Raw genomic sequence first — 12,653 nt, 5'->3', positions numbered from 1 at the left:
CCCAGAGGAAGAGAGAAGATTACTGCTTGGTTTTCTAATTCTAAGGGTTAAGGGGCAGTAAGTCCCAAACTAGGCTTCCAGGTGTCTGTGGACTTCAGCTCCCAGAATCCCAAACCGTGGGCCAAGAGGGCTGAGGCTTCTGGGGGCTGAAGTCCTTAAAAAAGGGAAAATCTGGAGGGCCAGAGATTGGGAAACCATGGGTTAAAACAAACGAGAAGGGATTCCTAGAGGGGAAAAGGGAGGGTTTTCCAGAGAGGCGGTCCCGCCCCTTCCTGCTATAGAGTCGGGGAGTCTTCCTAGAGCGGCCTTCAGGAGAGGTCAGCTGTGCTGCCTCTTAGTCTCCAGTCTGGCTGCCCTTTTGGGAAGGAAATTCAACACAGAGAAATGTAAGGTACGGCACTGAGGGCGGAAGAACCAAAGGCACAGGTATAGGATGGGGGACACCTGCCTTAAGGAGACTTCTACGTGTGAAAGGGATCTGGGAGTCCAAGTAGACCACAAGTTGAACATGAGTCAACAATGTGATGCGGCAGCTAACAAGGCCAATGTGATTTTAGGCTGCATCAATAAAAGTTATCGTTGTTCTAGACTCAAGAGAAGTAATAGTACCACTATATTCTGCTTTGGTCAGGCCCCATCGGGATATTGTGTCCAGTTCTGGGCACCCACACTTCAAAAAGGACAAAAGGGCGGTGACTAAAATGGTGAAGGGTCTGGAAGCCATGAAGCCCTATGAGGAGCGATCAGGGAGCTGGGAATTGTTTAGCATGGAGACGAGAAAGGTTAAGAGGTGATATATAGCTCTGTTTAACTTGAAGGGATGTCATGTTGAGGAGGGAGCAAGCTTGTTTTCTGCTGCTCCAGAGAACAGGACCAAGAACAATGGATGCAAACTATAAGAAAAGAGATTCCACCTCAACATTAGGAAGAACCTCCTGAGAGTCCTGACAGTAAGGGCTGTTTGACAGTGGAACACACTCCTTCCTCGGAGTGTAGTGGAGTCTCCTTCCTTGGAGGTCTTCAAACAGAGGCTGGATGGCCATCTGTCAGGGATCCTTTGATTGGGATTTCCTGCATGGCAGAAGGGGGTTGGACTGGATGGCCCTAGTGGTCTCTTCCAACTCTACGATTCTAAACCAACCTGGTTTAAACGCACCAACTCTGCTCAACAGGTTTGCCATTTGTAAACTGCCTAGAGTCTGAAGCTTAGGGGAAAGGCAGGGTATAAATCAAGGTTTTGATCATCCGTTTTCCTTTCTAGGCCCAGTAATTTTGTCAGTCTTAGCCTTCAGACAAAAGCTGGTAGAGAAGAGGGGAGTGTTTCTTCAACCATTCTTCATGGGGTTTCCTTGGCAAGCTTCTTCAGAGGGGGTTTGCCATGCTCATCCCCTGAGGCTGAGAGAAAGTGATGTGCCCAATATGTCATCGTCCTTTTTGAAGCTGTATCCAGATAAGACAGACGTACTCATTGTAGGAAACGCTACTCTGGGTATGGAGATATGAGGACCGGTCCTGGACAGGGTCACACTTCCTCTAAAGGGAAGTGTTTACAGCTTGGAAGTACTCCTGGACCCATCTTTCCAGTTGTCAACCCAGACAGATGTGACAGCCAGGAGGGCTTGTTATCAGCTTTGGCTGATACGACTGCTGCAACCCTTCCTGGAGTTAGAGGACCTGAAAACGGTGGCACATGCGCTAGTAACCTCACATCTTCCGCAGTGCAGTTTACTTGGGGCTACCCTTCTGCCTAGTTCAGAAACTCCAATTAAACCAAAATATGGCAGCCAGGTAGGTCACTGGTCGATCCAGAAGTGACCACACAACACCTATTTTAAAATCTCTCCACTGGCTGCCTATTCAGAACAAGGTGTTGGTTATTACCTTTTAAAGCCCTACATGTCTTGGGTCCATCCTCTTTGCGGGGAATGCCTTCCTCCTTACAATCTGCTCCACACGTTCAGCTCCTCTGGGAAGAAGCTATTGCAACCTACTAAGACTAGGTTGGCCAGAGGACTTTCTCATCGGCTGCTACTAATTTATAGAACGGCCTCTTGGAAGAGATCTGTCATACCATATCAAATCTTGACAGCTTCAAAAAAGCTGTCAAGACAGATCTCTTCCGACAGGCCTTTCCTGACTGACTGTACATAAGATTGAACCTAATATTATGGATTGCCCTGGCTGTAACCCATGAAGCCCTGCCATGACTGTCTTAATGGTTTTAATTGATTTTAAGGATTTTAATGTTATTGTGTAAGTTTTTGTTATATATAAGTTTTTTGGATCATTTTAACGGGATAGAGGGGATTTAAAAGTATGTTACTTTGTTTATAGTGATTATTATGCTGTATTATGTGTATCTGTGTAAGCCGACTCGGTCTCCTGGAAAAGGCAGGGTACAAATAATAATAATAACAATTATTATTTTGAAGGCAGCCTAGGAGCCCAGATGGAAAATCAGCTGGGCCTGAGTTAGAAAAACCTTTGTGTGCCATTCGAGCTGAAAGGAGTGGAGCATTCTGGGAAAGAATTATGGAGACGAGCACAACAGGAGATACACTCAGTTCAGATGTCCAGCAACAGCATTTCAGGCAGTCCTGCTACGAGGAGACTCTGGGTCCTCGAGAGGTTTGCAGCCAGCTCCACAATCTCTGCTGTCAGTGGCTGAAGCCAGAGCGACACACCAAGGCTGAGATGCTGGACCTGGTGATCCTGGAGCAGTTCCTTGCTGTCCTTCCCTCAGAGATGGGGAGCTGGGTGAGAGAGTGTTGCCCAGAGACCAGTTCCCAGGCGGTGGCTTTGGCAGAAGGTTTCCTCCTGAGCCAAGAAGAGGAGAAGAAGCAGGAAAAGCAGGAGGTGAGAGAGATTGGTATCAGTGGTTTCAAGCAAGGAATGATGATTTTAGAGTTTTGTAAAATTTCCAAAGACTTTTCCACATTTTTAGATGCCGTCAAAGTGGGGATGCCCCACCCAGACCTTGTCTTCTCCTGTTATTTACATAGAATCTTATGATTGGAAAGGTCTGTGAGGGCCATCTAGTTAAATTCCTACTGCAGCTTTTATTTACGCCGACCTTTTGGGCCTCCTCATTGCCTTGCTATCTCATGTTAAGCTTGTGGTCTACAAAGGTGCCCAAATTCGTTTCACATCTACGGTTGCCATGCCAGATCTTGTCTGATCTTATAAGCTAAGCAGGGTCAGCCCTGTTTAGTACTTGAAATGGAAGACCACAAACAAAACCCAGACTCTTTTTTTTACTGAAACAGAGGTCCAAAATATACTGCAGAAATAATGCAGTTTGAGACTGCTTTAACTGCCCCGACTTAATGCTAGGGAATCCTGGGAATTGTAGTTTATTATGGCCCTAGAGCTCTTTCTGACAGAGATTTAATGTCTCACAAAACTACAGTTCCCAGGATTCCCTAGCATTGAGCCAGGGCAGTTAGAGCAGTCTTGAAGCGGCTTATTTCTGCAGTGTGTTTTGGACCAGAATTTTCTTTTTTCTAATCCTTGCCACTTCTTCAGATGCTGGACTCTTTTGCACATAAGACCACTGAGGGGGAGAAGCCGCCTTTGAAGACGAAGATGATAGTCCAGGATGGAGATGGGGCATCTGTTACAATTGGTAAGGGCTAATGGGATCCTTTGCTTGCCTGACTACTTCTTGAGCAAATCAGAAATGTCTGGGCTTGTGGGTTGCAGTTCTGACAGCTTATGTGTTCTAACCATTGCTTTGAACCTTCAGTGTTTAAGGAGAAAAAAAAGGAACACCCATGTTATCATTTCGTATCCAGGCCAAAGACACTACATTCTTTCTTCTTTCTCACCCCTCACCTTCTGCTTTCCTCTTGGGAAGAGTCAGTCAACATTCCTTGCCCACTGAACATCGCCTTAAGGAAATTTTTTGGCAGTTAATTCTGTTCCCTTACCCCACACATTTCAGTCTCCTCCATCCCAGTCTGTTAACATTGTGTAACTATTTAGTTCTTCCCAGGCTTTTTCATTCATTCATTCTCTCTCTCTCTCTATATATATATATGTGTGTGTGTGTGTGTGTGTGTGTGTGTGTGTGTATATATATATATATATAGATAGATAGATAGATAGATAGATAGATAGTGTATTATTTGGGTATCTGTGTCGACCTCAAGGAAACATTGATTCTTCTCCTTTCAGAGTGTTTGTGATGGTGGATATTCCTTTGCTGTATTGCTGGGTTCCTTCAAGTCATTTCTGACTTCTGGCAACCCTAAGGCCACCATATCATGGGGATTTCTGGGCAAAATGTGTTCAAAGTGGGTGTGTTTGCCTTTGCTTCCCTCTCAGGCTGAAAGCATGTGACTTGCCAATGGGCACCCAGTGGTTTTCTGTCGCCATGTGGAAGTTTGAATCCTCAGTCCTAGTCCAGCACTCAAACCATTACATTACACTGGCCAAAGCTGCACCAACAGAGAAAGATTTGATTAAGAAAGAGAGAACAGGCAGTAACCCTCTCTGTGGTTTTTTCTCTTTTTTGCAGACAATGGAACACAGGCAGAAGGCACTAGTTCATCTCTTCATGTTTCTGTACTAAGAAGAGCTTCTGCGAGACTGGATCAGGTAAGCTACAAGATCACCTAGAAAGGAAAAGTTCACCATGTCACCTCCACATGGCCCTGACCAAACTTCTCTATTTTCCATTCATTCCATCTGAGATGTCCACAGTTAATGCTCTTTCTAAAGATGCCAGTCACAAACTGCCTAGTTTTCTTATGTGAGTGATTTTCCGTCCTCTGCTTACAGACAATGTGTCTTTTGTCAGGTGAGCTTTGAAGATGTGGCTGTGGATTTCGCTGCGGAGGAGTGGGCCCTACTCGATCCAGGCCAGAGGGCACTTCATCAGGAAGTAATGGAGGAGAATTTAAGGATTTTATCTTTTCTAGGTAAGGTGGCCTCTTTCTTAGCATTGGTCAAATCAGTTTACAAATCCTAAAATCAGTTTTTATGTCATGTGCAAACATGATAAGGGCTCCATCCACCCTGGTGTCTGAGTCATTGATAAAAAATGTTGATGATTAATGGCCCTAGGATCGTAGACAGGACCTTTTCAAATAGATTCATCCTCGCAACTTTACATCAATTTAGCTCAATCAGTCCGGGATATATTTAAGCACAGCCTTGCTGCAGTGTGTAGTTTTTACCCAACTGCAGACAAACTTCACATTATTCGCTGAGACAGAAGATTCCTAGTAGTGCCTAACTGTTGGGGTCATGCTTGTGAAGCAATGTAAAAAATGGAGGGTTTGCCTCCTGCCCCTGCTACATCCAACAGAGAGAAATTAAACATCATGAGAAAAGAAGCCAAAATGGAAGGGATAACTTTTAATCAAAATGAAGTGAGTGTCTGAAAGAGAGAGATCTCAAAATCATGGTCTATGTACCTGTATGTCATCATTTTTTAAATACCGCCTGTACTTTAGTTCCAAACCTTCAAAATTGTGGTTGTAGGAATATTCAGCATCATTTAAGATTAGATGAAAATTGTAACGTGCCTTTAGAATTAAATCAAAAGTGTCATTTCTGCAGTGTATTCATGTTTAGAACAAGCATGGGCAATTTTTGCAGGTTTTGGGCCAAAGGAACAAGCAAAACTAGGAATTGCTAAATCTGCTTTAAAACAACTGGGTTGTATATCCTGTTTAGAAGGTGAGTTTCTGCCCTGGAAGATTCCAGGAGAGCGCTTTTACCCTTCTTTTATCAGAAATAAAAAGCAGTACAGTGGAGTGCAGAGGGAGTTAGGCTAAACAAACAGCTGTATTTCCCCCTAGTTTAGACATTATTTATTCCAATCTTTCCCTTTTGGTATAGTTTTTGGAGCAAAGACAAAACAAATGTTTCTTCAGTTAACAGTCAATATAGAAAGAAGTGTATATTGAGGCTCCTATCTTGACAAAAATGCATATTGCAGTTTGTGTAGTTTTGAACTGTTTGATGGGATTTTAATCTAATAACCTTTTCCACCTTTTTTTCACATTTGCCTCGCTGTCAAGCAACTGAGATGGGGGAGAAACCATTTAAATTCTTGGATTGTGGAAAGACTTTCATTCGGAAGGAAAATCTCACATGCCATCAAGCAACTCGCACAGGGAAGAAACCCTTTAAATGCTTGAAGTGTGGAAAATGTTTTACTCTTCAATCAGTGCATTCAGGAGAGAAGCCATTAAAATGCTTGGAGTGTGGAAAGGGTTTCTGTCAGAAGGCAAACCTCACTTGCCATCAGTTACCTCACACAAGGGAGAAACCCTTTAGATGCTTGGAGTGTGGGAAAAGCTTCAGTCAGAAGTTGCACCTTACATATCATCGTGCCTCTCACGCTGGGAGAAAACTGACTGGTCATCAAGCAACTTACACAAGGAAAAAGCCATTTAAATGCTTGGAGTGTGGAAAGAGCTTCAGTCGAAAGGTACGTCTTACTCGTCATCAAGCGACACACACTGATGAGAAGCCATTTAAGTGCAAGGAGTGTGGAAAGAGCTTCTGTCAGAAGCTACAACTGACTGGTCATCAAGCAATTCACACAGGGGAAAAGCCATTTAAATGCTTAGAGTGTGGAAAAAGCTTTAGTCTAAAAATGTATCTCACTCGTCATCAAGCAACTCACACAGCAGGGAAACCATTTAGCTGTGTGGAGTGTGGAAAGAGCTTCTGTCAGAAGAAAGCCCTCACTCGTCATCAAGCAGTTCACACTGGTGAGAAGCCATTTAAGTGCATGGAGTGTGGAAAGAGTTTCAGTCAAAAGAATAGATTCACTTCTCATCAAACAATTCACACTGAAGGTAAACCATTTAAATGCCTAGAATGTGGGAAGATGTTCAGTCGGAAATTACATCTCACACGTCATCAGGGGACTCACACTGATGAGAAGCCATTTAAGTGTGTACAATGTGGAAAGAGCTTTGGTCAGAAGACACAGCTGGCTGGTCATCAAGCAACTCATACAGGGGAGAAGCCATTTAAATGTTTGGAGTGTGGAAAAAACTTTAGTCTAAAGATGTATCTCAGTCGCCATCAAGCAACTCACACAGCAGGGAAACCATTTAACTGTGTGGAGTGTGGGAAAAGCTTCTGTCACAAGAAAAGCCTCACTCATCATCAAGCAACTCACACTGGTGAGATGCCATTTAAATGCATGGAGTGTGGAAAGAGTTTCTATCAAAAGAATAACTTGACTTCTCATCAGACAATTCACACTAAAGATAAACTGTTTAAATGCCTAGAATGTGGGAAGATGTTAAGTGGAAAATTACACCTCACTCGTCATCAAGCAACTCACACTGGTGTAAAGCCATTTAAGTGTGTAGAATGTGGAAAGAGCTTTGGTCAGAAGATACAACTAACTGGTCATCAAGCAAATCATACAGGGGAGAAGCCATTTAAATGTTTGGAGTGTGGAAAAAGCTTCAGTCTAAAGATGTATCTCAGTCGTCATCAAGCAACTCACACAGCAGGGAAATCGTTTAACTGTGTGGAGTGTGGAAAGAGCTTCTGTCAGAAGAAAGCCCTCACTTGTCATAAAGCAATTCACACTGGTGAAAAACAATTTAACTGCATGGAGTGTGGAAAGAGTTTCTGTCAGAAGAAAGCCCTCACTCGTCATCAAGCAACTCACACTGTTGAGAAGCCATTTAAGTGCACAGAATGTGGAAAGAGCTTCTGTCAGAAGATACAACTGACTGGTCATCAAGCAAATCATACAGGAGAGAAGCCATTTAAATGTTTGGAGTGTGGAAAAAGCTTCAGTCTAGAGATGTATCTCAGTCGCCATCAAGCAACTCACACAGCAGGGAAACCATTTAACTGTGTGGAGTGTGGAAAAAGCTTCCGTCACAAGAAAACCCTCACTCGTCATCAAGCAATTCACACTGATGAAAAACCATTTAAGTATGTGGAGTGTGGAAAGAGCTTCTGTCAGAAGAAAGTCCTCACTCATCACCAAGCAGCTCACACAGGGGAAAAACCATTTACAGTGGGCCCTTGGTATCCTCTGGGGTTTGGTTCCGGGACTCCCCATGGATACCAAAATCTGTGGATACTCAAGTTCCAGTAAATACAATGGCACAGTAAAATGATGTTCCTTATGTAAAATGCCATAATCAAGGTTTGCTTATTGGAATTTGTATATTTTAAAAATATTTTCAAACCTTTGATGCTTGAATCCATGGATAAATAATCCAAGGATAGGGAGGGCTCACTGTAAATGCTTGGAGTGTGGAAAGAGCTTCTTTCAGAAGAAAGACCTCACTGGTCATCAAACAATTCACACAGAGCGGGAACCATTTAAATACTTGAAGTGTGGAAAGAGTTTCAGTTGAAAGACAAACCTCACTCGTCATCAGGCAACTCATACAGCGGGTGAAATCCTTTAAATAACTCCTGAGTGGAAAGAGCTATCACTGGTCTAAAGCATCATCATCATCATCAAGCAACTCACACAGGAGAGAAGCCATTTAACTGCATGGAGTTTGTAAGGAGATAACCTTCACTAGTCTTCAGGCAACACACACACAAGTGAAAAAGCATTCAGATGCTTATAATTTGGGAATTTTGCTCCACCGTTATATTTAATGGGACTTGAGCATCCACAGATTTTGTTATTGACGGGGGATTCTGAAACCAAACCCCAGCGGAAAACAAGGACACACTGTATTTTTGATCCTGGATGGTTGAATCCATGGATAAAGAATCCATGGATATGGAGGACTGACTGTACTCTTTTTGTACTTTAAAGGTGTCTTCCCCACCTGAACTTTTTCCTCTAGATGGTCTAGAAAACAAATAATGCAATTTTCCAAGAGGACATTGGGACTTCAACATGTCTGGAAACTTTCAGATTGGGGAAGGCTGTCCTGCACATTATAACTCATACGACAGTCTCTCCTGTATCTCTCCTGTTTTCTCCTCTCTGCCATTGTCTCCAGCATGGATGCCATTTGGTCACCTTTCAAACATCTTGTTGATTAAAATTTGGTATGTAGTACTGAAGCTTCAAAAGCTATTGAGGAATGATCCACTGATTTCAGTTGGATAATATACAAATCACCTGTAAGCATGTGAATTTAGCTACTTGTGTATTTTGGCTCGAAGAGTGTGTGGAGTAAGGAGAGGTAGGAACCAAGAGAAAAGGAAATTTGGTGAAGGGAACAATTTGGAAAACTTCCAACATGCTTATGCAAATGCCTAGCAGTGGATAAGCAATGTTACATACAGGAAAGCATTGCAAAGAAGTTCTGTGCAATGTACTTCTGTTTAGACATAACAAGGGCATGGATTTTGTTAAACGAATCAGCTCTAAACAGACAGGTGTACCCCACCATATTCCTCAAAGCCACTCATTGAATCAGGGAGTGGACGGAAACAAAAATGCCGGGGGAAAAGGTGGCCAAGAAAGGATTCATTGGACCTGGGTAGAACTGAGGAAAACTATTCACTCAATTATTCAAGTGCCAAACAATAAATACAGTAAAGAATTAAAGTCCACCCTCCTTATCAGTGGACTTGCTATCCACAGATTTAACCATCCATGAATGGCAAGCCTGTTTTCCTTAATGGTGGCGTGTGTATATGCCTGCATGTCATGCTGCCATTAATTTTTATTGGACTCAAACAGGTGTGGATTTTGGTATTCGCAGTGGGGTCTGAAACAGATCCCCTGTGAATATGGAGGTCTGACTGTACAAAGGGGTTCATTGCTCTTCACTCCAAGTAATAACATACAGTATTGCAAATTATAGGATAGTAGTTATGTAATATTTCTTTTAAAATATTTTCAAGCTGTGAATGGCTGAAAGTGTGGCTACAGAGGGGCTGACGGTGCTTGTAATGTCCAGTAAGCCAAGAAGGCCATTGTGGGATGGAGGAGAGAGATACCAAACTTTTTGACATAAAGGGCACATCATTCTGTGGAGGCCATGGTTTCTTGAGGGCCATACAAAGAAATCGCTGCTCTATTCCACTCTGTTCCAGATTGGGCCTCTGTTAAAAATGAAATGCAGAGATATAGGGTGGGAGATACCTTGCTTGATAACAGTTCATGTAAATGGGATCTAGGAGTTGTAGTAGACCACAAGTTGAATGTGAGTCAACAGTGTGATGTGGCAACCAAGAGAGCCGACACGATTCTTCGTTGCCTCAATAGGAGGAGAGTGTCTAGATCAAGGGACGTTATAGCATCGCTGTATTCTGCTTTGGTCGGCCTCACTTGCATCCCGTTCTAAGCACTTCAATTCAAGAAGATGTTGACAAGCTGGAACATGTCCAGAGGAGGGCAACCAAAATGGAGGAAGGTCTGGAAACCATGCCCTATGAGGAGAGGCTTAGGGAGCTGGGGATGTTTAGCCTAATGAAAGGAAGATTAAGCAGGGGACATGATAGTCATGCTTAGATATTTGAAGAGATGCCATATTGGAGAGGGAAGAGACTTGTTTCCAACAGCTATGGAGGCTAGGACTGCAGTTTAAATCCACTGCTCGTTGTCCTAGTCTCTGGAGCCATGGGGAAAAAGCCTCTTCCCTCTTCGATATGGCATCCCTTCTGATATTTAAACAGGGCTATCATATCACTTCTTAACTGTCTCTTCTTCATGCTAAACATCCCCAGCTCCCTGAGTCATTCCTCATAGGACATGGTCTCCAGACCCTTCATCATCTTAGTCACCCTCTTTTGGACACGCTCCAGTTTCTCAATGTCCCTTTTGAACTGCAGTGCCCAGAACTGGACACGGTATTCCAGGTGGGGCCTGACCAGAGCAGAACAAAGTGGGACAATTACTTCCCTCTATCTAGACCAGTGACCCCCAAACTGTGCTCTTTAATAAAAATCCCCCCCTTTGGGACTGAGCTCCCAATATCTACCTTCCAACCAAGAACCAGAGAAATACCCCTTTGAGGGACTGCAACTCCCATTTCCCTTTTTTGGGACTGCAGCTCCCAACATCCACACCCAGCCACTCAGAAAGGCCTTTCTTGAAGGGGAAGCCCCCTTTTTTGGGGGACTGTGGGTCCCAGAATCCACTCTCCAGGGAGCCAGCTTGGATTTTCCACTCAAGGCTGGGGATTCTCGGCCTTGCAGTCCTTCCTCTGCCTTAACTCAACTCCCAAAAGCGTAGCATTCTGGGTTGGAGCCATGTTTAAGGGGGTTCTGTCCCCTAAACCCCCCAAAATACCCTACCCTTACCCTTATTTTTGGGAGCCGCGCAATGCATTCTGGGTCAGCTCATGTGCCCCAGGTGTTCCCTTTACCAAGACTGAATGTTACATAGGGGTGTGGCCAACCCACTTGCATCCTGGCCAATCACTAGCCTTGAAAAGCCTGAACGTTCCATAGGGGCGTGGCTGGCCCACCCAATCACGCAGTGGGAAAAGCGTGGGTCATTCCACATGGGCATGGTTCGCCTCTTTCGCTCACATCCAATCATGACTCAGCTTTTGCATAGAGGCGTGGCCACACTCCAGCCTGAGGGTTCCATGTAGGTGTGGTTAGCCCACTCCACTCCCAACCAATCACAACACTGGAGAAGTCTGACTTTTGCATAGAGGCGTGGTTCCTCCGCTTTGTCCCCGAAAGACAACAGGAAGACAAAGGCTTTCATGGCCGGCATCCATGGCTTTTTGTGGGTTTTGGGGGCTCTGTGGCCATGTTCTAGCAGAATTTCTTTCTGACGTTTCGCCAGCATCTGTGGCTGGCATCTTCAGAGAATGCTTTGCCTGGAAAAAATTGGGTGTATATATATACTGTGTGAGCCTGGGAATGCAGGAGTGATTGCATGTGTGTTGTTCTGTGTTGGTGGCCGGCCTCAGGCTGGGAAGCTAATGCAAACACGGATTAATGTCTGCTAATTGCCACAAACCATCCTGGGCTACCATGTCAGGATGCACAGGGAAGCCATTGAAATCCACAAACATCTGGATAATTTCAACTGGAAAGAAGAAACCCTTAAAGTGAACAAAATTTGGCTACCAGTCCGGAGGAATAGCAAAATAAGGACTCAGCAAATGCAAATGGGAAACCATTCAGAGTCAGGGGCATTCCCAGCAGATAATGATCACCAATTAGCAGACATTAATCCTCTTTTGCATTAGCCTCCCAGCCTGAGGCTGGCCATCAGCACAGAACAAGACGCATGCAAATCACTCCTGCATTCCCAGGCTCACACAATATATATACCCAACTCCTTCCAAGGCAAGCATTCTCTGAAGATGCCAGCCACAGATGCTGGCAAAACATCAGGAAGAAACTTTTATGGAACATGGCCACGTAGATCGAAAACCCCACAAAAAACTACAGGAAGGGTAAACAAGGCGCTGCGGGCCACACTTCCTTTTCCTCTCGGCCAATCAGGAGCGACTGGACGACAGCAGTGCGCAGAAGAGGAAGAAGACAGCAGCTGCAAAGGGGCAAACTTTGTGGACGCACTTTCGCTTTTTATTTTTATTTTCCCTTCCCAAATGGCTGCTGTGGGGATTTGGGGTTGGGGCTGCCTAAGGAGGATGGTGGTCACCATATAGGCCAGATCGTCCCTGGTGGGAGGCTCAGAGCAAGGAGAGCCACCCAGGTGGGTCCTCTGAGCATGCACAGAGTGCAAAGGCCCCCAAAAAGTGATTTTGCCTTTTTTTTAA

General features: G+C 44.3%; 1 protein-coding gene across 4 annotated transcripts; it reads left to right on the top strand.

The window, feature by feature from the left end:
- The first annotated feature begins 285 nt into the window (after positions 1–285).
- Positions 286–9,736, top strand: LOC121921822 (oocyte zinc finger protein XlCOF6-like). 4 transcript variants are annotated; one of them, XM_042450420.1, is made up of 6 exons: positions 286–391; positions 2,433–2,856; positions 3,526–3,625; positions 4,520–4,599; positions 4,802–4,922; positions 6,030–9,736. In XM_042450420.1, the coding sequence occupies exons 2-6, from the start codon at positions 2,533–2,535 to the stop codon at positions 8,084–8,086; spliced, it is 2,682 nt and encodes an 893-aa protein (XP_042306354.1). In that variant the 5' UTR covers positions 286–391; positions 2,433–2,532; the 3' UTR covers positions 8,087–9,736. The 4 variants fall into 4 exon arrangements, with proteins under 4 accessions (XP_042306354.1, XP_042306356.1, XP_042306355.1 ...); XM_042450421.1 differs by having other exon boundaries at positions 311–426; XM_042450419.1 differs by having other exon boundaries at positions 327–386.
- Positions 9,737–12,653: the final 2,917 nt, after the last annotated feature.

The sequence above is a fragment of the Sceloporus undulatus genome, chromosome 2 (assembly GCF_019175285.1).
Source record: "Sceloporus undulatus isolate JIND9_A2432 ecotype Alabama chromosome 2, SceUnd_v1.1, whole genome shotgun sequence".
Lineage (NCBI taxonomy): Eukaryota > Metazoa > Chordata > Lepidosauria > Squamata > Phrynosomatidae > Sceloporus > Sceloporus undulatus.
This window is presented reverse-complemented; position numbering and strand designations above follow the sequence as displayed.

What these genes read in the sequence shown, in the direction of transcription:
- LOC121921822 (XM_042450419.1), top strand. An exon ending in TGGGGCATCTGTTACAATTG is followed by an intron (nt 3,626 to 4,519) that starts GTAAGGGCTAAT and finishes TCTTTTTTGCAG; the next exon opens with ACAATGGAACACAGGCAGAA. An exon ending in AAGGATTTTATCTTTTCTAG is followed by an intron (nt 4,923 to 6,029) that starts GTAAGGTGGCCT and finishes CTCGCTGTCAAG; the next exon opens with CAACTGAGATGGGGGAGAAA.